The sequence below is a fragment of the Taeniopygia guttata genome, chromosome 14 (genome assembly GCF_048771995.1).
Source record: "Taeniopygia guttata chromosome 14, bTaeGut7.mat, whole genome shotgun sequence".
Lineage (NCBI taxonomy): Eukaryota > Metazoa > Chordata > Aves > Passeriformes > Estrildidae > Taeniopygia > Taeniopygia guttata.
Window position 1 is genome coordinate 194,343 of NC_133039.1, and position 25,838 is coordinate 220,180.

A 25,838-nucleotide genomic window follows, 5' to 3' on the forward strand; every position below is an offset into this window, starting at 1 on the left:
TTGGAACACTTCTACTTAGCATTGTGGTTGAGTTTTGTCCCTTCTTTAGATGCAGAAGAATTTGTCTTGACGTAAGGCCATTGATAAGCAGCTGTGCTCTGTAAGGAGAGAATATTGCCACAGAAGGATTGGGAAGCAGTAGGACAGGGCTTGGGGCAATGTTAGCTTATGTTTGCAAACTGCTGAAAACATTACCATACTGAGACTCTTTAGGTTTTTAGTTGTGGCACTTCTGTCTCCAGTTTTAAGTAAGGATGCTTTTTTCTTTAAGAGTGACTTGGAAAGGAGGCAAGGACTGGCTATTGCCAAACACCAGACTAAAATGGCAGCATTTTTGTCCTTGGTAGAGATGTGTGACACAGCAGAAGAGCTGTGGCAGATGAGGGTTAATCAATAATTAAACTTCAGGTTATCTAATTGCAATTAAACTGTGGATTAACTTCAGTTATGTTCTAGGCTTTAACATGATGTTGTGGTTTAGAAATGGTACTTCCCAAATTAGCGTTCCCACTAAAGTGCTCCAAACCACGAGATACTTGCTCATTTCCTCCTCCCCCTACCTCTCCCCTCATGGACATGAGAACTGGAAGGTCCAAAAGAAAAAGAGCATGTGTTGCAATAAGAACAATTTACTGGAAACAGCAATGGAATAAGGAAATGAGCAGTAATAGCACCAATATCAATAACAGTGTACGAGAGACAAAACATTCACACAAAAAGATTCACAAGATTCAGTCACTAAGAGACCAAGGAGCTCCTTCCTGCCCCAAGCCTGCAGCAGTGGCAGGCTGAGGTGGTACAAAATAACCTCTGGGTCTGTGCTATGCCCCTCCTGGCTACTGCAAAAATGAACCCTATCCTGGCCAGAACCAGGACATGAGTAACTTTTTCCATGCAGGAGACTAGTACCTTGCTTGGTGTTAGCTTAATTTTTTAATGGATTGAACCTTCAGGTAGCACCATCTCTCTAGCTAACTCCAGGGTTTAGTGTTACTAAATCCAAGTAGAAGATAACACTGACCTGGTTATTCAGACAGAGACTTAGGCATGCCTGAGTCCTGGCAGTGCCTGTACAGAGGCTGTTTCTGATGGATGCACACACAGAACAATGACCAAACATAGGGTCTTTAGGAGTTATTAGAAACATACACAAAAACGAAGTGACTACAATATCATCTTTCCACCTACCCCTTGTGACTACTTCTCCATGCTTTAGCAAGAGTTTGTTGGGTTTTGGTTTTGCTTCATCTCAAACCTCTCCTGAGAGAGAGATGCTACTTCCCTGATTTTAAATTTCATTTCAGTGCTGCTGACTACATTTCAGAACTATGACCACCAGAAACTAACAGAGAAGCTGAGCTCAAGCGATCGCACGTAGTGCCAATATTTAATTGGAATAAACAGAATCTGTCCAGGCATCAGAATGCAGGACTGAAATGCAGCCTTTGTGAAATTTGGAAACTTGACCAAGTCTGGATCTTCCACATCAACCTATAAAAAACCAAACAATCATAGAAGAATGTCTTCACTCAAATATTATTTGATACATTAATGATATTAAAATTTCAGGCAACCATTTACCTGACTAGTGTTGTGAAGAATTTGGCTTTCATGGGGGTACAGGTTTTCTGAATCTTGTGGTGAATAGAGACGGATATACTTTCTTCCAAATACCTGTATATAATAAAATAAATGTTTTCCATTGGTCATTAACTGGCACATTACTGGAAGCTGTGGGCTATAGCTGGCATTTAACGGTAAAATATACCTGATTACAAGGAACATAATTATTGTTAGTAATAGACACCGCTATAATAAAAAGTTAAATCAGGCTACTGGAATTCAAGTACCTCTTCCCTTGGAGCAGATAATAATTTGAAATACCAATGGGAAGGAAATGCCTTTAACCAGATTGCTTTCAATTCAAAGTTCAAGGCGCCCAATTTATACATCATTATTTGGGCTTTACGTAGCTAGAAATAATAACTGAGAATAAGGAAGCTGAACCTTCATTGCTATTCACATCAACAGGTACTTGCACAGTGACTATTAAGCTTCCATATACCCCTCAAACTCTTATTTCTGTGTCATCATTAAACCAGTTCTTTCACCGGAGTGCTGAAATGTGATGAGAATTTGTAAGGTGAGTGGCTTGGCTTCTCTGAATGCTACACGAACTCCAAAGTTTTGGTGTCAAGATGTGGCAGCACGAACGAGTCAAAGCTGAGTCCTCCACTGATATCAGTGGAACAGAAGGTTTAGGGTGAAGATTCATACTGCTTGTGCCAGCAGTCCAGATCACCACAAGACCCAGGCATGATTATACTTGTTGGGAACTGTCCTGTTATGGGTATTATGACTAATCCCAGCAGCCTTGAGTGGCTACCCAACCACTCCTAACCAATTTGCTTTTCCTCTATGTTAACATCCCTTCCCACATAACAGAACAGGATTTCCTGAAATCTTACCAACACCAAAGCTGTCATACTGGCTATTTAGAGTTTGTTGCTTTCAAGGATATCACATAAATGTATTCTACAGACTGAACAAGTACCAAGTACTCCTGCCCTGTCATGCTCTTCACTGTCACCGATTAAACTACTTGATCTATATAACTCTGTCCACGTGTTTTTAGGATGTCTTCCATACCCCAAAGGGATTAAAGATATTAATTAGCTCACTAAAGAATCAAGTATTACATGGTATTTTTGGTGACACATGGAAGTGACAAAAATGCTGGTTATTGCTCCAACAGCATATTCTCTGAATGCTTGTTTTTTTGGGTTTTTTTTTTTTTTTTTGGGACTGCCATCAGCTGTTAACACCTCCTTCCTTCACTTGCCTCACTGGATTAAGACCTTGTATATTATAAAATGGCAGGCACCAATTAATGGGCAATAGCCTGCATCTCCAGAGACTGCTTTTCTCATTAATGGAAAAACTATGATCTCAGCACCAGCCAGGATAATTTCATTTTGTTACCTGCACTTGTGCCTCTCCGTACTCCAGAGCCACATTTCAAATGGCATCACAAAGTGTGGTAATCACATATCCTCTGAACAGAGAGAGACACAGCTCTCCCAGGATTTTCCTGGGAAGCTGTGAGAAGCTGTGAGAAAGCCCAGAGAAATAATTAAAACAATTATTATCTCAATCTCTGCACCTGGCAGGCAATCTCTGTTTGTCAAAGATCTTTACAATTAGGAGTTGCCCCTTCTTGACCAATAGGTGAGAGAAGATTCTTAAAGGCCAATCAGGTCTTCGGTCCACCATTGTTTCTGTAAGAACTGTGGATTTCTAATAATAAAGTGCTTTTTCATGCCTTCTGATGATGGATTCTCTGTATCACCTTTGTCTGTCCCAGATACCCCTTCAGTGACAACAAAGTAGGGCAATTTCAATTGAAAGCTGCCAGATTACAAAGACTCTTTCACAACACTGGCAGATAATCTTCCATTTTTTCAGGCAGAAGAAAACAAGTTCTGAGGTTTGTAAGGGAAGTATATTTTCCCAGTCCAACAGCTCCTATAAATTCTTCTTCCACCAAGAAAAAATCCCCTCAAGCTTTACATAGCATGAATAGTACAGTACTTTCAGAATGCAGCGGTATGTGTGTGCTGAGCAGGTAACACACAAAAGAAATACAATCCATACAAAGTTGCACTGCAGTTGTAAAAAACCATTCTAGGAAGGCATGAATTAAGCCTCAGTTTCAAGTGAAAACATAGGTTAGCAAGATACAAATGGGACAGAGAAGCTAAGGCTCAACCCATAAAAAACCATCAGTAGAAAGTAATATCACAATTTTTTTATTTTTAAGAGTCTGATGGGAGAGCAATCTCCTTCAGTAAACAAAATAAGCTCCGAGTGTCCAAAGATTCACAGTGGTCAACTGCTTGGATCCAGAAGAATCCCTATGACCTGTTCAGTGCTTACCACAAAAGGCCCCAATATTTTATTGGGTTATTCTGCACTAAAAGTCATCATCAAAAAGCCTACCAAGAGGAACTCAGCAGAAATGATGTCAAAGTACAAGTTTTAATTCCTATCTCACTGCATGCATGAACATTTCACTGGGTAACCTGAAACATGTATGCACCCAAGTCTACCTCAAAACCTTGCTTTCCAGATGTGCTGGCTTTGGCTGGGGTAGAACTAGTTTTCTTCCCAGTGGCTGGTATAGGACTGTGTTTTGGATTTGCACTGAACATAGGGTTGATAATATAGAAATGTTTTTGTTATTGCTGAACAGGGTTTACACAGACCTGAAGCTTTTCTGCTTATCATACAGCCATGTTGGCAAGGAAGTTGGGGGTGCCTGGGAAACTGGGAGAAGACACAACCAGGACAGGTGACCCGAACTGACTGACCAAAGGATATTCCAGACTACATGACATCATGCTCAGTATATGGGGGAAGAAGAAGAAGAAGAAGAAGAAGAAGAAGAAGAAGAAGAAGAAGAAGAAGAAAGGGGGGATGTTTGCAAGTGACAGTGTTAGTCCTCCCCATTAATTGTTAAGCGTGATGGGCTCTGCTCTCCTGGGAATGACTGAACACCTGCCTGCACATAGGAAGCAGTCAAGTAATTCTTCGTTTTGCTTTGCCTACATGCACAGTTTTTGCTTATTAAACCTCAATCCACAAGTTTTCTAGCTTTTACTCTCCCCATTCTCTCTCTCATCCTGCTGGTTGAGGGATGAGAAAGTGGCTGCATGAGGCCTGGGGATTGTGTGAGCTCAAACCACAACACTGGAAAAAGAAACTCCTTAGTACAATATGACAGGATCCAGATTCTTCCCAACTGTGTTACAAATTCCATGTGACCTTAGAAAAGCTGCTTCTTGTGATTTCTATCTATCATCTGTAAAACAAGGGTAAGTAATGGTCTCTCAATGAGCAACACTTGTGGTCTGTAAGATTACATTCAGCATGAAGTTGCAGTAATGACAAATGCAATAAAGAAACAAAATAGTACCTGCATGTTCTCTTTCCTTTGATTGTTCAAGTTATCTACTCCCCTTGTCTCTAACACACACCATAAACATTTTCTCTAAGTATTGCATTAATGGCATGTGTAGAGTAACTAGAGTACATACCTGGGCTAACAAATTTTGCTGGGGATCCTGATGAAGAGGTGAGATTGTGCCTCCTGGACCAAACCAGGCATTAATGGTGATGTCATCTTCTTCCCCTTCCCCCAGGCAGCAGTAGTCAGGGATACTGATATCTTCTTTCAGTTCTGGAATCTATTTCCACAAAGAAAGAAACATTAAAAAGGATATGTGCTGACTTGTCAAAATATGTAATTCATAGAACAGATGAGCAAGGCTGGATGCAAAGAAAACAAATGACTGGCTGGTCCAGCAAGAGTAGGAGAAAAGTAGCTGACCTGCTATGAATCTGCAGGAAATGTTCTCAAACTTTCTGTTCTAGTGAGCAGACTCTGTTGGAAGGAGAAGCGGGAGAAAGAAAAGGGTTTCCCCATTCTTCAGAGACCCTTTGCTTTTGCAGAAATCAGAGGCACCCACAAGAATGTTTGCTCTTCATGGAAAAGGAGCAGCTGATCTCTTCTATACTATGCTTGCTTCTCTGCGAAATTCTTTTTTATGTCTCCCACCAACATAAGCTCTGGTAAACTGGAATGACATTTCAGACTACGATAAACATATCAATGTTGAAAATTTTCCTGTCCAAATCTCTTCCCTGACTTACAAAAGGGGCTTTCCAGGCAATATCCCCCTAAGTATATGCTAGATTGTACTGAAACAGCACTAGGATTGAATGTCTTCATCCCAAAAGGGTTTTGTTTCGATGTCTTGTAGCCAAACAGAACAAACTTCTCCCTCTGCTCCTTCAAATAATGGGAATAGAAACTTAAGAATTACTATGAATTCTCCAAGTGTCCTTCAATCTAGTACAGTCAACATCTTGAGAGACAACTTGTGCTACAAAAGGAAGACATGACTGTAGGAAGATTAAAACATTCACTCAGTTTTACCTGATCAAAAAGCTGGTGCTGGGCAAGGTATCCTACATTGTTCTGAAATGACAGCAGAGAAAGAAAAATCACAGTAACATACAGGTAAGACAGTGGGTTAATTTATTTGGAGGTGAATAGAATTTACTTACAGTAAATTCCAGTGTCCTGTTCAGAGTACTATATATAACTATTTCAACAGTATAAGGTGTCTTCAGATATAGCAACTTACACCTCCATTGAAATTGTGAGAGTGTAGGTGTGTCTCTACAATGAATAAATTATCCAGCTTGAGTTACTGAAGGAAGCTGGGACTCCCTGTGGAGTCTTGACAGCTGACAGTACGCTGCATCTTTCTAGCCAGACCCTGCTGGCACACAGACCAGTTCTCCTACTTCCATACTCTATTCTGGGGTGCACCACAGAGCAATTTGCTATGGCACATAGTCCTTCCTGCCAGAAGGCCAGGAAACAGAAACTGGGGCTTGGAATCCTCACCTGTGAAAGTAAAAGGACATTCCAGACTTTGCTAATCAACTTTGTATTTTTCTGCCTCATGGCTTGTAAATCCTAAATCTCGCTAAGCAGCTTAATGAGAAAGAGGAACAACACTACTGGCTGAGGATCCCTTATTCTTAGATTCCACCAGTCAGGTTTGTGCTACGTATGTATGTGTGTATATATTAATCAAATTCCAGCTACTGTACATTTAATTATAGGTAAAATTCAAACCTGTCGTTGCTATAATTATTCCCAGCTTCAGGTCTTAAAAATATGTCAAACCTTTTAATTCAGAGCTGTGCTTACAGCACACCCCCTCTCTTGATATGAGCTCTGAGTAGGTTTGTTGAAAGCAGAACTTGTCTGTACCAGTACCACGGTGCTGTGTTTGGAAATAAAACAAACGAGTGTAACAGACCTCATCCATGATATACTGGCTGATGAAGTCACTGACAGTCATGAGCTGCTGAGACCATTCCTCGTCTGTGTACCGAGCACCCAACTCCACGGGGACTGTGCGGCACCCTGCGACTTGACAGAAATAGTCCACACTGAAATAAAGAAAGTTCCATTACCTTCTATACTGCTCTTACTAATTTTGAATGTAAAGCAATCAATCCAAATCAATCTTGTTGGGTAATAAAATTCTACTACCCTGAGTTTCTACTGTCTAAACCAAACCAACCAGAAGAAAAAGGCAGAATAAAAGAATGCAAGCAACAAGGAAATCAGCAGGCAGGTTTGTGTGTACATGACCCCACAACTGTCTGTTTTGTTTTGGTTTAAAAGCCTATTTGCCTCAGTTGTTTCCTTCCAAACGAAGAAGATTTAAGCTGTTACTGTCTCTTGGGAAGGGATGGCCAATCTTTTTCTGCCTGCTGCCACATTTGATAAAATCTTGTATCTTTTACTCAGTAATATTAGATCAACTCTCTGTCAGTGTCTATACAGGTGCCAATAATACCAATTCCAATTGTAGCCAGAGGGATGAGTTTGATGGGTGAAATACATCTCTCCATGGACAACGGTATTAATTAAACTGAGAAGTTATCTTGTTAAGTGTCTAATCTTAACCAGTGCAGTACCTTCCCTCAAAAATGAATAAAATCTCTATGACATAACAAGTGTGTGCACTTAATTTTATCTTTGGTTGTTGAACTAAAGCAATTACTCAAACTAAGCATGAGTGATTTTTCCCCTTTTTTGGGGAATCATGACCTTCACCTCAAAAATACTTGATGCTCAGTGTTGGAAATGTGGGCACCATTGCGTGCATTAACCAGGCAGCACAATGCTGTTACTCAGTCCTGCACAGTGGTGTCTGAAACTCAACACTCAAACACAACACTGGACAAACACAGTGCTTGGACTTATGAATGAAAAAGTCAACCATGCTTACTCTTGGCTCTGAAATTCACTTTCCATTGCAGTAATTATCGGCAAGCTGCAAGGGGTAAAAACCACTGATGTGTGTCCTTGACACATCCACTGAGCTGTGAGCAGCAATGTGCACTTCTCGTGAGTTCCCAGGTGTTGCCATTGGGATCCTGGGACAGCTGAAGGCTGGGACTGTCAGAATCTGTGGGTATTGATGATTCCGAGATTGTAGAAAGTCTCTGTCTTTCTGCCCCGTTGCCAAAGAAGAAGCCATAATTCATCTGTGCTGTTTTCAAGGTTGTTTATTCTTGCTTATCTATAACATGTCCTGCTGCCCTGCTGCAGGTCTGTCCAGCAGGGCAGCGTGCAGGGCTCTGCCCCCAGTGGGATGTTACAAACATTAAATACCAGAAACTACCTGTGCTGTATTTACAATAATGTGCCAATATCTATCATCTACGTTAAACAGCGTGTCCCCAGCCTAAACCAACAGAAAAATGCCAACACCACAGTGAAACATGGAGGGCATGAAGAAGGAGGAAAAGGACAAGACACACCCAATTCCTCCATCTTGTCCCCTCTGAACCCCTAATCTAGAAACCTAAAATTTTACTTTTGCGCCCCGTGCCACACTTAATTATTACTCTTATCAAACACTCAGAGCTTGTAATTCATCCTGTAAGATTGAAAACTCCTCTCCATGGACAGAGATCACAGACAGTGTCTCTCGGGGCTCTGTCCAGGGGGGTTCCTGACCCCTGCCAGGGCAGCCAGAGGGAAGCCCTGGATTCCCACATGGGACAGCAGAAGGTGGCCTTCACCCACGAAGAGTCAGAGGCCGGTCAAAGAGTCACCTCGGCCCCCAGACAGTCCTGCCCTGAACGCTATGAAGACCTTCCCTCATCTATGAAGCAACTTCCACAGAGCAGTAGGACAGTGCTGCTAGCAAAATGCACTGCTCACGGCATCCTTCGCCTGTGGAGGCCTGCTGCTCTGTCGAGCATCAAGATACCCAACACAGGGAATGATCGCGCCTTAACTTGGACAGGGAAGAAATTTACTTCTCACCTCCACTTCTTCATACAGGGCCAGTGGTCCATGATGCCCTCCAGGACCACAGGCCGCTGGGGAAGGAGGTAGTTGTCTCTGAAGTGCTGGAGCGAAGGGCAGCGGAGGCGCGGAACGGGCTGCTCCGGCCGCAGGGCGGGCGGCGCCGGCCGGGGGCTCGGGAGCGGCCGCTGCCCCTCAGCGGCGCCCGCGCGGGGGCGCGCGAGGCCGCCCGGGGCGCGAGGGGGCGCGCGGGGGGCGGGCGCGCGGGGCAGGTGCGGCTGCAGCGCGCGCACCAGGCGCGCCAGGACGTTGTCCAGGATGGCGGCGCCCATCAGCAGCCCCAGGTCGCAGAGCCGCACGGCGCGCGCCAGCGGCCGGCCCGCGGCCACCTCGGCCAGCGCCCCGAAGAGGCAGCCGTAGGCGTAGACCTGGCGCCAGCCCTTGCCGACCTCCCTCCATGGCCCCGCGTTCAGCTTCTCCCAAGAGTAGTCACGCAGGACGTCGCCGAGACGCTCCAGCGCCGCTGCCGCTGCCGTCCCGGGCCGGCCTGCCGCACCGTAGAGCAGCGCGCGGGCCCGCCGCAGCAGCGGCAGGACGCAGTCCTCCACCTCGCCGCTCAGCGCCAAGGTCAGCCCGTCCTCGGCGCGGGGCAGCAGCGCCCGCACCTCGGCCCACAGCGCCAGGCTGTCGCTCGCGCCCTCCCCGCTGCCGGCCGCCGCCATGGCCGCGCCTGCGCTGACGACCGCGAGGCGGCGCTCTCGGGCCGGCGGGGCTGAGGCGGGGCCGGGTGAGGGGGGCGCGGGGGCCGCGGCGCCGGGAGCGGGGCGGTGCCCGGAGGAGCCGGGAGCCGAGCTTCGGTCGCACCGGCGAAGCTCGGATTTGTCGTTCTTACCTGTGACTTGACCAGCGAGTCAACTGGAATTGCGTGACTGTGATGGGCGCTGCTTTTGCAGGAAAGGGGAGCCCGTAGACGCGGTGAAGGCCACGCTCTCTTCTCCGGCCGTTCGCCGAGCGCCGGCGTGAGGAGGCGTCTGCCTGCGCTGGGGACAGCGGAGCGCAGGCGGTGAGTGCTGAGGGAAAGGGAGGTGCGCTCTTCCCAGCCGACCTTTTGTGCTGCAAAGAAACGTCTCTGCCCGGCGCGGCCCTGAGCCCGTGTCCTCCCGCTGGCTCAGCTGCCTGGTGTTCATCTGCTCACAGGAGCGCTTTCTTCATGGGATATGCGCGAAACTCTTTTTTCTTTCTAACGCGCTGGACACGGCATCACTGAGCCCCAGCTTGCTTTGATAATGTGCCGTGAACCTTCTCAGGACTTAATACTTGACTACAAAGGCAAAATAATATTTTACTTAAAATTCAGCAACTGAGGAATGTTTTAACATGGTGAACCAAACTAAACCACCATAAGAAGAAATGAGGAATTTTTAGTTCCTAGTTAGGGTGGAAATCTTCGGATTTGAGACAAATCCTAATTTACAGAAAAAGTTAAAATCCTTATTTTCTGTATTCAGATACTTGCTCTTCTTTGTTCCATGCTCAGTCACTAGTGCTTTCCAAAAAGGAAAAAAAAGTTGATCTGAATCCTTCTGTTGCTGCTGGTGGTGGCTCTCCCCTGGCCCCCTAGCTGTCTCCTCGAAATGATCACTTCTCTCACACTTCTCACACTTCAGGTTTGTGCATTGCTTATCATGCTGGCCTGTCTGTTGCCTGTCTTCTGACTGCCTTTCTCTTGGCATCTTAAATTCCTTCTGTGACAGTGTGATTTTAGCACCTTCATTCAGTATTTTCTCCTTAACTGCTAAATGTTAATATATGCTACTGTAGGAGAAAGTATTTGAGTGACAAGGAGATTTTCTTGTTAGACCCTGTGTTCATTATTTGCAATTTAGGATGCTAGCAAGTGTTGTTAGTCTTGTGTCTGTGGGCTGCTCACTTTTTATAACCATTTACATTGACATTTATTTGCATTTAGTTAACTAAATAGATTTTGCAGTTTAAATATGAATAATATTTTCATGAGTTTCATTTTGAAGATTATGATTTTTTTCTGGAATTTCAAACAACACCAAGGTCTGAACAAGTAATCTCCAGCACAGCAGTGAGGCATTGAGGCCATGATGAGCTTTATCAGTTTCACTTCAGGTGATTTTAGTTTTTGAGTATTCAGGGAGGCTCAGTGTTCCTCTGTGAGCATACATTGGAAGACAATTATTTCTAGTCAGTTTTGGTGCAATAGTTTGAATTCTGAAACAGCATCAATGGCCTTGAATCACAGAATCAACTAGGTTGGAAAAGACCTTTGAGATCATCAAGTCAAAGCTGAGACCTAACAACACCTTGTCACCTGGACCACTTCCAGTCTTCTTAAACACCTCCAGGGCAGAATATGTATTCCTGATTCTTCTATCATTTTCTTATTCAAGTGCCATAGTGTCAAGTGTCAACTGCTGATTGGCAGCCTGAAGGTCTGAGGCACAGAGACAGCTGGCTTGTAGTCAGCCTGTTTGGAACACTGCTGCAGGTAGAAAGATTTCCTGACAGGAGTGTGGAAGGAAGTGATAATCCTTGAGGGCACCAATTGTTGCAAAGCAAAACCAGACCACAAAGTCCCTACAAAGGACAAAACTATTTTCTGTTAGCTGTATATATCTGCTGCATTTTCCATTTGTTGTATTGACTGTGCCATTATCCTACCAAAATAATCTAGGACACCACTAATGACTTCAGTTTAACACATCCCAAATACCCATTTGGCAGAGCCATGCTCACATCCTGGCTTTCCAAAAGGGGAGAAGGAAGAGAGGCAAACGAGCAACTCTATTTTCAAAGGGCATCTCAACCACGAGCCTATGGAATTGTGAGGGGGTAACAAAACTGCTGAACATATGTGGAATTTGGCTTTAAGAAATCACTTTATAGCACGGTCCCTTGGTTAACATTTACTGCAGGTAAGCAGCAGGCAAAAAATTGCCCTCAGTTGAACTGTTTGACTTCTATAGCTTAAGCTGGTTTGTATTTAGAGAGGTGATTCTAGACTTGCATTATTGTAGGTGTGCCTCACTGCAGAGAAAATAAACACCAGTTCTACTGAAAATAAAGTAAGTACCCTCATGTCTTTGTGTGAGCAGAACCTGAATTTTAGGTTTCATCAAGACTGTACCAACCTCCCATACTGTCAACATTTCCAAGAAAAATGTGTCAGCTCACAAGTCGACAGTGACAGTCTCACTAACTCCTGCACATCTGAGCTGTCTCCTTTGTATTAGCTATGCAAATTTAAGTCTCTGGAGAATCATGCTCTAATTTGGGGTTTGGTTTGTATTTGTTTGTATCGGGCACTTTATTCTTCCCTGCAATTTTCACAACCACAGTGTTGTACAGAAGGAAATTAAAAGCGCATATTCTTTTTTATTTTTTAAAACTTTATTAAATTACGCAGTAAGAACCCATCTCCACACAAGTGTTTCATTTCTGGATGGCAGAGGTATAATACAAGAGCCACAGGTGAGTGCATTACCCCTCCCTTCCCCCCAGCTTCCAAGAAACAAAACAGCAGGTACAACACACTCCTGTCACTACACTTCTCCAACAGATTGTTCATAAGGTTATTTTTAACTGGAGAAAAATGAAAAGGACCAACAGTGTCAAGTGTCCTGTTCTGCATATGAATGTTCTTCACTGCAGCATTCCAACAGCTTCTCCTGGGCGTTGGTGGCAGAGGGTCAGGGAGCAGTGGCAGTGGAATGCGTTTGCACGGCTACTGTTAGATGCAAAGCCTGTGACTTGCCTAGAGGTAATCAGGCAATCAGAGTGCAAGGAAGGCCATATGACTGTTGAAAACTGTTACACTTCAAAGTGCATGTCCACAAAAAGTTGGCAACAGAGGAGAAAGTGAATTCTAAGACCTACTGCGGAGGCAGAGCAGTCAGCATAGTGCAAATACTGAAAGGAACAGAAGTTTGCTGGCATTATCCAAAAATCACCAGCCAAGCTTCCTACTCAGATGAACTGCTGCAAACCCTTTCAATTAAATTAATTTTATGCCAGTAGTGGGCTTGGCTCAAATCTTTTAATACTTGGATTTTGACTGAAAAAATCCTGTATTGAAAGTGTGGTTTTACTCTGAAAAGTGACTAAAATGGCATAAAGGATCTTCCCACATTTTTCAGCAGCTGTGCATAATGAATTCACCAAGTTTACAAAAGAGAAACTTTTTATATAGATCTACAACAAATTTATCTGGGTTCAGAATGCCAGAGTGCATTTCTGCTTTAGCTATCAGCACCTTTACAGTTCTGCAGTTGTAGCTGAATTCTGTGGGGTTTGTTTGCTCTAAGAAAAGGAAGTTGCCTTTTCCTAAAGGTGTCCTACTTAAAAAATGAAGCAAGAAGTCTTTTAGACAAGCAGGACCTGGATCCAAGGAAGATGATGCCATTTTTAGAGAGACTTTTCTGACCATAATCACACTTTGAGAACTGATTAAAAAGAACCTCGGTGGAAGATTCCCTACAGATGCATTACTGAACAATCATCTATAGAAGAAATATGGCAAAGGAAAACTACTTTGCAGAAATCTTTACAGATCTAGTTGAACAAAAATTTGAGAGTCCTTCATTTCTTGGATTATATGTATACCTCTGTGAAGTGAAGCACCAGAATTTACAAGTGTGAACTAAAAGGATTAGGAAAATGAAGTAAAAAGCATATCACTCTACCTCCACCAGAACATCACTTTATTGTTTATCTGTCATCAACAATGTAAAACTCTACTAGATACTCTATCCTGGTTTTTAAAAAGGTAAAGATTACATTGGATTAGCTACTTTGTACGAAAGAAAGAAAGAACAGCAATCACAGTAGAATGAGATTGGAGGGACAATTTGAATTACAAAAAGTGTACACTGCAAGCAGAGGGAAGTGCACATTAAATCAAATGCCTGTAGGAATCATTACTTTTAAATGCACAGTGACAATTTTGAGAAACTGTACATAATAGAATCACAAAAATTACTTTAAAATAACCAAAATTACATTTTGCATTTGACTATCCAACTCATAAGTAATCATTGATGTTCTATATTTTCAGTGCTTTTGGAGAAATTGTTTACCGAACAGAATTTAAGTTGTTAATTTGACTAAACTGTGAAGCAGAAGGATTGAAATAAAAAGTATATTGGAAGTACGCCTAACCTACAAGAATAAGCCAAGAGGGGTGTATGCAAGGAGAGGCTGGGAGGGAGGAGTGAAAGGAAAGAAGAAAGGGAGAAGAGAACAAAGGCTTTTTCTTCTATCTCAGAAGTTCTTCCAATGCAGCGTGTATCTGATGTACAGCTCTTTGCTTTCAGTCCATTTCTGAAGTTTACATTTTGTAGCCTTTTCCCATACTAACTGGTCAACTCAACCAGCACTGCTGCCACAGAACAAGAGGAACAAGGATCTGAATGCATCAAATCTGCCCTCGCTGTGATTTCTTCATGGCCCCATTTTTCTGTTTTTCTTTGAACAGGGTTCGGTGTTTCCTGAATTGTTCACAGGTCAGGTGGAATTGAGTTCCAAATCACTCTGCCGTTTGTAGCATCCTGATTTCTTTCTGCAGCTGACCCCCAGACACGTTTGCAGTTCTTCCGTAGCAGAAAGACAAACCGTGTTGCTCAAGCGGTGAGCTTTCACCCTTGACCGTGGGGGTTGCAGACCATTGTGTTTAGCGTATCCCTGAGTGCAGCTATCCTGCAGGATTCACTTCCCAGTGCACCGAGATTTCCTAGGTTTCCTCAGATTAAGCCCCAGTATGCATCACCACCGACTGTGGTGCGGCTACGGATGCCTGAGGCCGAGTTGATTCTGGTGGATGTCTGACCTCGCTGAACCAGACCGAGCTGCTGTCTCCCTACTCATACCCAGGCAGTCCAACCTTCATACAGCTGAGCCAAGTTATCTAGATTAGTTGCTTCCTTAATCACAAAGTCAACCTATTAAAAAGGCCAAACAAGGAATTAAAAATAAGCTAAAATTTTAAAAGTGTTTAAGTGATCTTAGAATTTACTGTCAAATGCCACCTGTGTTTCACTGAGAAAAATTTAAGTAACTGTAGACATAACTTTGTGCAGTCCACATAAGAAACAGGAAGCTGTACTAAAAAAAAACAACAACAAAAAAATCACATATCTCATTCACAGCCCCTATCTTGGAAGTAGCCACACCATTCTCAAATAGACGTGGACAACTGTGTCCCCTGACTCCGTTGCCCAGAGACAGGAGTGGTTGTGTATGTTACTGAACACAGAAAAGTTCTGTCCCTTGGGCAGCTGTACAGATCTCGTGCTCTCCCTGGCTATCAGCAGCTGTGGAAAAAATGTTAGCTTACTGACAAGCAAAAGACAATTTTATCTGATTCATGGCTTTGCATAAACCTCCCGTATGAAAAACAAAAGCATATGACAGTTAAAAAAAAAAAAAAAGGCAGCAATACAAGGCAGTAGCAACCTTAATTTGCACTGCAATAACTCCCACCCCCAAAGGAACCCCCATTCACAACAGGATTTCAGCCCTGAAGGCACACTTCAGCACACACAACTGCTAATTAGCATGTATTCAAAGCAAGGACCAGTACTGGAATTTTATTTTCAACTCACCTGTTCAGCCACAGACATTCTCCTGTTGGGATCCACATCTCGGCCCTCTAACTTGGCTTTGACCCGCTTCCACACGCTAACTGCGTAGGAATTCCTCTCCTGCACAGCTACAGGTACAAAATAAAGTGAGTGCAACTTGACACTCCTGCACAGAAACCCACTGAGTATTTTTTTGTTGCTGTCAGTGGTAGGGTTGCTGGTTTTTTTAAGGTTTGTATTTACCTTTTCCTGTTTTAGGGTCCCTGGCTGTCTTTTTGGGACTACAAGCAACACTTTTGCCAGTTCCTGGGACTGTGTTTGGAGGAGTATCTGCTGATGTTGCAAGATTTTTCTGAATTAGCTTTCTTGCATTCTGTGACATCACCTCTGGCTGAGTCTTCTGCCCTGTATTGCTACGTACAGCTGTAAAGAAAGTTTAAAAGTGCTTAAAGTCTTCAAAATAATAGCATACAGAGGCAAGAAAAAGCACAATTAAATGTGTATCAAATAGACCTATCAGTTTTTCAGAACAAATGCATTTTAAATTTGCACTTTAAGTTCTGCACCAGTTTTCAATATTTCCATTTTCTAATTTCTTTAGTTTCATAAACAAAAATTTTTTTTCCACTGCTAAGAATTCATTTATATTAAGCAAATTGTCTGCACTTCAGAGTTCAGTAAGAGCTACGATTCCCTCTCTAATATCACTTCCTGGTGGTTTCATGTTTGTACTTTTACAAGTATTACCTGCAGCAAAGGTTGGCTGATATGTAGCAGCTGAAGTTGGGCTGGAGCATTCATTTGCTGTATCCGTGACTAAGGGTGATGCAAACCCCACCAGATTATTGTAGACACTGGGAAACATAATGGAGTTGATAAATACTCATGCAACTACTTGACTTACTGAAAATCCAAATATTAAATTAATTCAAATTTTGCAAGATTTCTGAGTGCTAAGAAAATCATCAAGTATGTGTTCATATCACCATGATGTGTTCCTGCTACATGAAAGCAGGTATGCAAAATGCCTTTTCTCACCTGAGACAAGGTAACTCTCTTACCTTTGGCTCTGTGTTTTAAGTTCTTTCAAGGTGGGAGTTATTTCCTGCAGCATTTCAACATGTTCCTGACTGCGGACTTGACCCATAACCTGAACTAATGTAAACAGAACTGTCTGGATATTATCTTGCCATGATTTATATTCACCCAGGAACTGCCTAACACTGTTCTCATAGGGAACATCTTCACCATCTGCCAAAGCCGCTTCTTCATCCTGTAACAAGATGTGCAAAAAGGTCAACTGCTATATTTTGGCTAAGAGAATAAAATGGAGATTTCTAAGCCCTTTCAGTCCTTCAGTCTGTCATTTGATTATAAATAACTATAATTTTCAGAAGTTATGTATGAAGAAATAAATTTTTAAATTATAAAATTTTTTACAGATTTAGAACAAAAATATTTATAAACACAATGTTTTAACTGCCAAGAGAGAGAAAAAGTTCAGTTCAACCAAAGCCTGCTAAGGCTAATGCTAGAAAGTTTTATGAATTCTTAAACATGAAGAATTGAACTTGTCTTGAACTCCATATGCACCAACATTTTACTGCACTTTACAAAGCACATAGCTACAACTGGTTTTTTTTCTTACACTGTACTGACATGGGCTCAAGGAATAAATTTAAGCATGTTTAGGCATACCTTTGCCATAGCTTTCAGTAGATGTTTGACATCTCCAAGCTGTCTGTTATGACCCGTGAGCACAGTTTTAATACTATCCACCAGATTCTGAATTGTTTCACAAACGATTTCTATTTGCTGTTCTCGTTCTGTTTGTACTGTTCTCTGTGTAGATATCTCCTGGGTCAACTGCTTGTGAGCTGAGTGAAGCCATTCAGAGCTGCCAATAGGATGTTCGAGACCAGTGCCCTAAAAGGAAGAGAAACATTTCTTTATCCGTACCCAGAGATAAAATTCACTTGCTGTGTAACAGCACGTGTTTAACTGACAGCACAAACCCTGCAGCCACACTCCATCTGCAGGAATACATGTCACTGAGAATGGAAGACAAAACTGAGAACTCCCCGCAGTTGTTCTGAAAGGTTTTGTGCTTTGCTCTGCCCCGTGCTCACCACCCTCTGCAGCAGGCGGAGCTCCAGGTCAGACACGGAGCTGTTGAACTGCGATGCCAGGGAGCACATCTGCTGACAGCGTTTGAGGAGGTCAAACAGTGCAGCATCGAGATTCAGGGCTTCTCCTGTTCTGGTACGTAAACTCTCAAAATGAATGATATTACTGCAAAGGAAAGTGACCTGAAAAACCAAAGCCAGAGTGAGAAAAATTATTTCACTTCAACTGTTTATTAGACAAGCAGCATTTTTTTCATGTGCTTTGAAGTGAGGATTTTAAACACATAGACACTGCTCTGTTACAGTAGCAGTATCATCGCAGGGTCATCCAACCCTGCAGCAATTCTCATAAAGATTATTCCTATGGCTTTCAAGTGGGATTCCCAGAAGTATTTGGTTATCTATGTTTGCTCTTTAGATGCAGAGTAGAAAAATATCTTCTACATAAACCTCAAGTAGGAAATGAAGAGTGAACACACTCATGAAGTCAAGAGTACCGTACTTATCTGTAGTACCTGGCTTGCTCTTTGACTTTCTTTCAGTACAAGGTTTCTCCTTTCAGCAATAGTAGCATCAAAATCTTGCAAGACTGGGGCTAGTGCAGGATTAGCACCTCCTGCCCATTTTAAACGCTGCTCAATACTTGCTTCAAGTGCTGCTAGTTTCTCCTGCATTGGGGAAGAAAAAAGCCCACAGAGATAATTCATACTGATATACAGCATTCTAAGCCTGGCATTAAATAAATTATGCATACATAGCACATGCAGACACTTGGAAAAGTGAAATTAAAATTGAGAAAGGTAAACAGTATTTAACAAACAAACATTCTATATTACTGGCACCAAAGAGATCTAAAATACTGAGCAAAGCCACAGCACACAAACATTAATACACAGAAGAATTAATATGCCCATTTCTACAACAGGAACTTCTGATATTTAGCTAGCAAAAACAATAGTAAGGATGATCTAAGGCACACAAACTTAAAGAAAAGGAGCATTAGCAGCCTTCAGGAAGAAAGATACTTTCACAGATTTGAATTTTTCTTCAAAAAGCATTACTGCTATTCCAGATAGAACATTTTGGATGCAACAGCAAAATCAAACAATATAACAGTACCCATCAGACTTAAAGAGATCAATGACAATACCCCCATATTTGCATAAGACAGCAACCCAGATAACGTAATTTGAAGGTGGCAGAGGATTTGCAGTTTGTGTTAGTCACATTTCAATGTGCTGCTGAACAGCCCTCCCCAGAACAGTCATACCTGGACCGTTGCAATGGAAGCTTCAATCTGACTGAGCGCGTGAAGTTTCTTTTTCATGTTGTTTAAAATTGCTGAACGAGGTGGAGTGACAGAAATAGCCTGGGGGCGACTGATGAGAAGATCCTCATGCTGCCACTTTAAGAAAGTAACATCAACACTTGATTATCAATATTGCTTAGCACAAAATACTTTGCATCACAAACAGCAATTCCAGTGCTCTGGTACCCTTTATAAGTAAGGGCACTTAAAAAGGCTGCATGTCAGACACTACCAGCACAGCTCAAAGTCCTAAATCATTCAAGAGCATTAAATTACACAAGTAGTTGCAAATTATGTTTTGTTGGCTTAGATGTTTATACCATTTATCCATCCACTAACTTACTAGTTGTGATTTACACACCCCTTTTTAATCTAAAGGAAAAGCCATCAATATTCAGAAAAATTCACTTGTGATACCTTAAAACCAAGATAATTTTGCTTATTGGTCTATGGAATGGTTTAACTGACCTGGAGAAAGCCTTGTCCCTGAACCTACAAACTCCTATAAAGTAAAGATCACTGACAGTACAACACAGCTGCATACCCGTGTAAAGGTACACAATGGCGTTTATCTAAAGCCTCAGAAAAGTGATTTTCAGGACTGATACTGCTGCTATTTGTATTTTTAATGAAGCAAAGAATGGAGCAAGGAGACAATCAATATGGTAAAACTTTGAAGGAAAGGTACAAAATTACATTCAGCAACTCATACCCTCTGTTCTAAGCTATCTCCTCCCTTAAAGTCATAATCTGAGAAAAAGGGGGAGAACGGGACAGCATTGCTGGTAAGAAAGCCAGTGACTGACCTATTTGCTAAAAGCCACTTAATGGCTATTGAAAAAAATTACATGTATTGATTCAAGACAACTTGTATGTTGCAGAATTTGCTTCTTGTAAAGCAGCTAGTCTTCCAGAAAAGCTAGCAATAACACTGTTCCTTATATATTTACAGCACAATTATAACCAAAATACCTTATTAAGTCCACTAAAATACCTTACAATTTATTCAACAAAATATCATGTATGTTGTGCTCAGACACTGTAATTCACACTCATTTTTCCCAGACCCCATCTGGAAGTCCCAGCCTGTGCTGGGCTCTCACCTGGAACATGGCAATGTGCAGCTGCACTCTCTGCAGGCTGGTCTTGCAGGAGGAAATGCTGGTTTCCAGTCTGCGCACCAGGTCGTGCTTCTTCCAGGCCGTGTCGTAGGAGCTGGCCAGGACTGTGGCCCTGTTCATCACCAGCTGTGAGAACTTGCCAATCTGGATGTTGTGCTCCACGGCTTTCTTGCACAGGTCATCCACAGAAACCTTGCTTTCTGCTCCAAAGTCTTTAGCTTCTACCTGAGCAATGATATCAACACCCAGAGCGCTGATGAAACTGCACAAGGTCAGTCCCAAAGCTTGATTTGGAAGGCCAATTAAAAGCTGCCTCACAAAGTCTGCTGTAAAAGCTTTAATTGGCTTGGCCATTTGATCTTCACTAAAACAAGAGTTCCTGTAAAGGGCTTTCACATTGACAATTTGAACAGGTCCATTTACTGCATTCTGGTCTTCAATTGAACTGATTCCTTTTAAAGGGAAAGAAATAGTACTTCTGTTATAAAGAAAACATTTGGTGCATCCAGAAGAATAATACCCGAATTGCAAACACAGCAAAAGCACAGGAATTCATTTTTAGCTGCTGCTTCCTTACCACCTATCCACGGTAAGTTATAGCAAAAATGACCACTTTACATTCTTCTCAACAAGATGAGAAGCAGATAAAGGGAAGTGAATATTTGATATCATTTATTTACCTGACAGTGTCTTAGAAAAGGTACCACAAAGCCTGAAAAATTCTTTAATTGTTTGCAGTCTCTTCAGAAAGAAAATTTCCTCCAGGACTTGCCGATTATTGTCATCATCAAAGAAGTTAACCTGGGTGCTGCGAGCTTCCCGAATTATGTCAATCTTACGCCAAGCAAGAGGTATCTCCATCTTGTTTAGCTGAGCAATGTAAAGGAAATTAATTAGTTTGGTTTTTTTTAAATGTTTCCTAATTCAGGCTCAAACAGTACTCCAAAAAGAACAAATCCATACCTTTTCAATCAATAAACCAAATGCAGTTTCCACTTGAGCAAACATTCCATCAAAAGCTACCAAAAGCATCTGACCAGCTGACATTTTGGGAGTTTCATCAACTGAACCATTTCTTGGCTGAATCAGTTCACCATACTGAGCATGAAGTACTCTTAAAAGGGAAAAAAAAAAAGAAAATTTACATGGTTTCATCTAGTCCACAATAAACAGAATTTTCTTAAACTGACCAATTCACTGTAGCACTGATGGAACCGCCACAACTGGCTCAAGGGAAATACCACTTGAAGATTTTGAATTGGTTTGCTGTGTACCAAGCACCTACCCAGAAATGTAGGTGCACATTACAAGATGCACAAGTCTGTTTGCTCAGTGTTTTGTCTCATTTTGCATTTTTAATCAAGTCACTGTCTCATTAAGCAAAAGCTGCTCATCAAACCTCCTGATGAGGAGTGCCATGGTTACAAGCTCTCCCTTTCACAGGTTCCTCCCACAAACTAATGAACAAGTTCCTATTTTTAGCATCCTTTAGCTTCAAATATAAAATCACAACTATGTATTTTGGAAGAAGTTGACTACCAAAAGCCAGATGTAACTGTAAATTGCCACAGCTCCATATTTCTGTATATGATTGGGAGTAAACACACAAACAGGCAGAGAGGAAACAAGAGCACACTTTATACCCTGCACTCTGCTTAAGGTATTCTTGGGCAAGAAAAGCCTGTATATCAAACAAAAAATACTTTGAGACAAACTAATGTTCTTCAGTTTCAACTCTCTCACACCTAAACTGAAAAAAAAGGTGATTTACCTTGCAACATCAATGTAGTGAGTGTGTGTCTCCTCCTCTATACCCATAGCAGCATTTCGTAAGTAGGCTTGAAGAGATTCAACCAATGTTTGCAAAGGGACTCCATCAGTTGTTTGCTCTATAAGATTATCCAATTCATGGAGCATACTTTCTAAAGTATACTCTCCTTTCATTAAGCACCTAAGTGCTTCTGGGAAAATGATCTGTCGGAAGTTTGAGTTCAATTCCTGTTGGGAAGTAAGTATGAAAAAGTAAGAACTTTTCCCCCTCAAAAAGTATCCCATGCAACATCTTTTGTCATTTTAATACTACACCACCATGCAGCAGACATTATCTAAAATATAACATGATGGTGGTCAGCCAAGAGTCAAAAGTCTGCTCCTGGATTAACTTTGAAGAAATCAGGAACACAATAAACCCTGTACAAAGCCAAAGGTTTGATATCTGTAGCAATGTAGCAACAACCATCTCCACAGCACCAGCAGCAATACCTGACAGCCATCCTCATCAGAGGCTGGGAGGCATAGAGCTCATAATTTGTGAATTGGTTTCATCAGTGTCAGCTTTTCTTTTCCATTATGTAACTACAAGCAAATTAAATTATTTATTGAATTTATGATTTACAACACTGATTGGACTAGACAAAGGAAAAGTAGCAGAAACTTGACAGGTAGTGATAATTTTGCCACAGAAAGTGATGCAGGGAATAAAAACAGTACCTTAAGTGTCACAGAGCAATTTCCCCCAAGCAGAATGCAGCAGAGGGCTAAATGCAGCTACAGAAAGAACCAACGTGCTCTGTCTCCAAAAGGAGACGAAACACACCAAAAAGACTGGTTATCTTGACTGCCAAGTGAGCAGGAGTTCAGTGAGTACATCTTATCTAAGAGCTCACAGGGAGGACAACAATGTGTGGGTGAAAGATCCCCACTGCAATGCAGTGAAATTGCTGCCATGCACATTTCTGACACAGTTCTGAAATGTTACAACTTCAAAGAGGGAAAAATTAAAGTGATGAAAATCCAAATGTACTTATGTAGCTTGAGAGGAAAATATTTCTCAAATACAATACAATGAAATTAAAAGCTTCAAAAACCTATTTAACCAGCCACAGTTTATAAAGTACATCAGTCTTCAGCAGATATTTCACTCAGACTGCCCTTCAGGGGCTTTTTGTTTTATTAATGTGGAAACATTTCTGAACCACAAAATTATAAGTGCATTTTTCTCCTACTCAATATTGGAGACAGGGGCCTGTATAACAGGTTTTCTGAATTTATTTGAAACTGTTTGATTCAGGTGAAAATAAGTAAAGTTTAGCAGCAGCAGAAAACAGAAAGAACACAGTTTGAAGAGTCTGGAAGTTGATCAGGACTCCCAGTAATAGAACAGAAAAATGAAAGAGACATGAAGCTGGTGTGTCTATAAATCTGATACCCATGTCTTCCTCATGGTTACTTGACAGCAGTTTTTTGCAATTTCTCATGTATAGATCAAAACATTTTATGTCAACCAATAAAAATGCAAATGACAGAAGCAAATGCCTGTTCAGCTCAATCAAATAAAGCAATTGGGAGCAAGATTTATGAAAAAAAAAATCTCAGCAGCATCATAAACAAACATTTAGTCCATTAAGGAAGAATCTATTAAAAATTACTTTGCTGAAGCCTTGAAGGATAGGGGAAAAAGTAACATAGAAGAATCACCTGAAGTGAGATATATACTCCATTGGCTAAGTGAACAGCTTCTGATGCTTCCATGGGGTTGGGAATATCCAAGTCCTGGGGTACAAGATGGCACTGCTTCAGCAGCTGCACAAGGCACGTGACATTCCCACTCATGCTGCAAAGCTCCTCCAGGAACCAGGCTCCATCTCTGGAAGTCAAATCAACCAGCTGCTCTCCAGCACTGGACGCTGCACCTTCCATCATCAGGTTTCGCCTAGACGAATTGAGACACTTAAGACACCGCACCTGCTGCTGCACTCCTCAGAGAATTCCATCACTATGATGTGTTCTCCACCAGGAACTTTCCCCAGAGGGAACTCACCTGGTCAGCGCGCACAGAGCAGAGATGATGACGCTGGCCAGGCTGAGCGAGCCCTCCTCGCCGTTCTCGTGCAGGAACACTTTGATGCAGCGCTCGATCTCCTTGAGCTGTTCCTCGCACACGGGCACCGTGACCGCCTCCTGCTTCAGCCGCTCCACCTGCCGGATCAGCCGGCTGTTGATGTCGGCCGCGTAGCGCTGCAGCGTCATCTCCGTGGTGGATATGAACTGGCACACGCTGGGCGGCGGCTGCGGAGCGTACTGCATTTCGTACCTGCAGCACAAGCACAGTGACTGCACCTCCCCTTCTCACGTGGCAGCAGGAAACACACTCCATGTTTGAACCGTTCCTAAATCACCTACTCCTTAATGCTAAATAACACAAGAGGTTGATGACTACCCTAACAATGCTTTTATAAGGTCCTAAAATACACCGTATTCCACACCTATTTGCAAGGACATAAGACACCTGTCCTTGAAGCAAGGACTCAATAGAAGATAAAAAGAAAGGAAAGCGATTTCAGAGGAAATGCTCAAATATAATCTAGATCTTTTAAGCCAAGCCATAATAATGTTGAAACAACCTGACTTAAGAAAAAAAGAACCAGAAACTGCTTGAAAATCTACTAGATTAAAAAAAACCCTTTACTTATTGATTTTTAAGTACTAGAAGTTTCTAAAACTCAAAATATCACTGCTCTGAAGCCACAAAGGTGAATTCTCCATTTGTTCATTACAGGAAAATGTCACTTGATTTTCCTGTTGAAGCACACAGATTATATTCTGGAATGGTACTTTTAAAGCAGTTTTTCATATTTACTCCAAATTTCCAGAATTACAACTTACTGTTGATTTGCTTTATAATTAGATAGGTCCTTGCAAAAGCATTTATTTAAATTATAAAATTAGGGTAGTAGCTTGAAAATTACATTTTTTGAACAGGTCATTATTCCATCAACTTACTTCCGAAAGATATCCTGACAACGCTCTATTGTCATGTTACAAATGAGCTCTTCCATCCAGGTTTTCCACTGCTCTATTCGGTGCTTCTGGAACACAGCTTTGGGATACTGCAGAGCTACTGTTGCATAGTTGTGCAATTGTTCCAAGCAACCACGTAACACGGATCTTCTCTGCTGCAGAAAGCTACCAACCTCTCCTTCCAGTTGCTCACACTGGCTGATGAGATGTGCCTGGCCTGCATTTTGCAGAAACGCTGTTGCTGGGACATAACTTGGAGGACCTTTAAAGAAAGAAGGTTAAAAATAAAGCCATGTCTGAAGACATTATTATATAATAAAAATACTGAGCATTAACACCTTTTCAAAAATACCTTTTTTAACTTGTGATAAAGGAGCATAGAGAACTCATATTGAGAATTTTGAGCACAGTGTAAGAGAATCTCATGCCCAAGTAGAAGACAAATTCCTTGAGACAGCTTGGCACTGAAACCTTGAAGTGCTCTAAATCATCCTTTGAAGAAGCCCCTTTCTTTTAACCTATTACATACAGATCTTTGCCTTTAAGCTAGAGGATAGTCATAATGCCTCCTGATACCAAACTCAAGTTATTTTCAAAACCATTAAAACCACCCCCAGAAATACTATTAAGTACCTAGGTCCATTTGTGTGCTGATTTCTTGGAGCAGACTTGCAAGTTGTGTTGCCTCTAAATTACTGAAGGCAGTTTGGTAATGGGTTATCCACTGCTCAAACTCATTCAGCTTCACCTGGATGGCTTCCTGGACAGCTCTTTGTTGAGACTGCAACTGTGTGTGCTCAGAATACCTAAATTATTGAAGCCACAGAATCAAGTAAGTACTACAAACAAAGAAAATACTTAACACTATAAAATACAGAACAATATTGAACAATACAACTGTTAACCAGGAAATGAACATGTTCTCACCAAATACATTAAACTAACAATGTTGCATTATTAATTACTTCT

The 25,838-nt window shown here is 41.9% G+C and overlaps 2 protein-coding genes and 1 long non-coding RNA gene across 4 annotated transcripts in view; 1 reads left to right on the forward strand and 2 right to left on the reverse strand.

Annotated features, from left to right (window-relative positions):
- Positions 1-613: 613 nt before the first annotated feature.
- KDM8 (lysine demethylase 8) lies at positions 614-9,773 on the reverse strand. 2 transcript variants are annotated; one of them, XM_002198041.7, is made up of 6 exons: positions 8,924-9,758; positions 6,897-7,029; positions 5,999-6,040; positions 5,097-5,246; positions 1,582-1,674; positions 614-1,491 (listed from the first exon to the last, which is right to left on the reverse strand). In XM_002198041.7, exons 1-6 carry the CDS (start codon positions 9,625-9,627, stop codon positions 1,327-1,329), a joined length of 1,287 nt encoding a protein of 428 aa, XP_002198077.6. In that variant the 5' UTR covers positions 9,628-9,758; the 3' UTR covers positions 614-1,326. The 2 variants fall into 2 exon arrangements, with proteins under 2 accessions (XP_002198077.6, XP_072791887.1); XM_072935786.1 differs by lacking the exon at positions 614-1,491 and having other exon boundaries at positions 1,602-3,109; positions 8,924-9,773.
- LOC116808970 (uncharacterized) lies at positions 9,394-12,351 on the forward strand. The gene is made up of 2 exons (XR_004369247.3): positions 9,394-9,532; positions 9,859-12,351. It is a non-coding gene; the product is annotated as an uncharacterized lncRNA (long non-coding RNA).
- SMG1 (SMG1 nonsense mediated mRNA decay associated PI3K related kinase) overlaps positions 12,304-25,838 on the reverse strand; it is a 58,884-nt gene continuing 45,349 nt past the window's right edge. Inside the window, exons 47-63 of the mRNA XM_032751075.3 lie at positions 25,503-25,675; positions 24,852-25,131; positions 23,890-24,162; positions 23,547-23,781; positions 21,841-22,067; positions 21,033-21,183; positions 20,750-20,939; positions 20,052-20,521; positions 18,910-19,044; positions 18,155-18,307; positions 17,643-17,822; positions 17,212-17,439; positions 16,575-16,786; positions 16,261-16,367; positions 15,757-15,936; positions 15,535-15,641; positions 12,304-14,871 (exon numbers count right to left, since the gene is read on the reverse strand). Of these exons, the coding sequence (XP_032606966.1) occupies positions 14,794-14,871; positions 15,535-15,641; positions 15,757-15,936; positions 16,261-16,367; positions 16,575-16,786; positions 17,212-17,439; positions 17,643-17,822; positions 18,155-18,307; positions 18,910-19,044; positions 20,052-20,521; positions 20,750-20,939; positions 21,033-21,183; positions 21,841-22,067; positions 23,547-23,781; positions 23,890-24,162; positions 24,852-25,131; positions 25,503-25,675 (3,379 nt within the window). The 3' untranslated portion in view covers positions 12,304-14,793. The remainder of the gene's footprint in view (positions 14,872-15,534; positions 15,642-15,756; positions 15,937-16,260; positions 16,368-16,574; positions 16,787-17,211; positions 17,440-17,642; positions 17,823-18,154; positions 18,308-18,909; positions 19,045-20,051; positions 20,522-20,749; positions 20,940-21,032; positions 21,184-21,840; positions 22,068-23,546; positions 23,782-23,889; positions 24,163-24,851; positions 25,132-25,502; positions 25,676-25,838) is intronic.

Coding starts and splice junctions, on each gene's coding strand:
- KDM8 (XM_002198041.7), bottom strand. CDS start 9,627: ATGGCGGCGGCCGGCAGCGGGGAGGGCGCGAGCGACAGCCTGGCGCTG. Junction 6,041..6,896: donor GCCAGTATATCATGGATGAG/GTCTGTTACACT, acceptor CTGTCATTTCAG/AACAATGTAGGATACCTTGC. Junction 1,675..5,096: donor AGCAAAATTTGTTAGCCCAG/GTATGTACTCTA, acceptor TATTATATACAG/GTATTTGGAAGAAAGTATAT.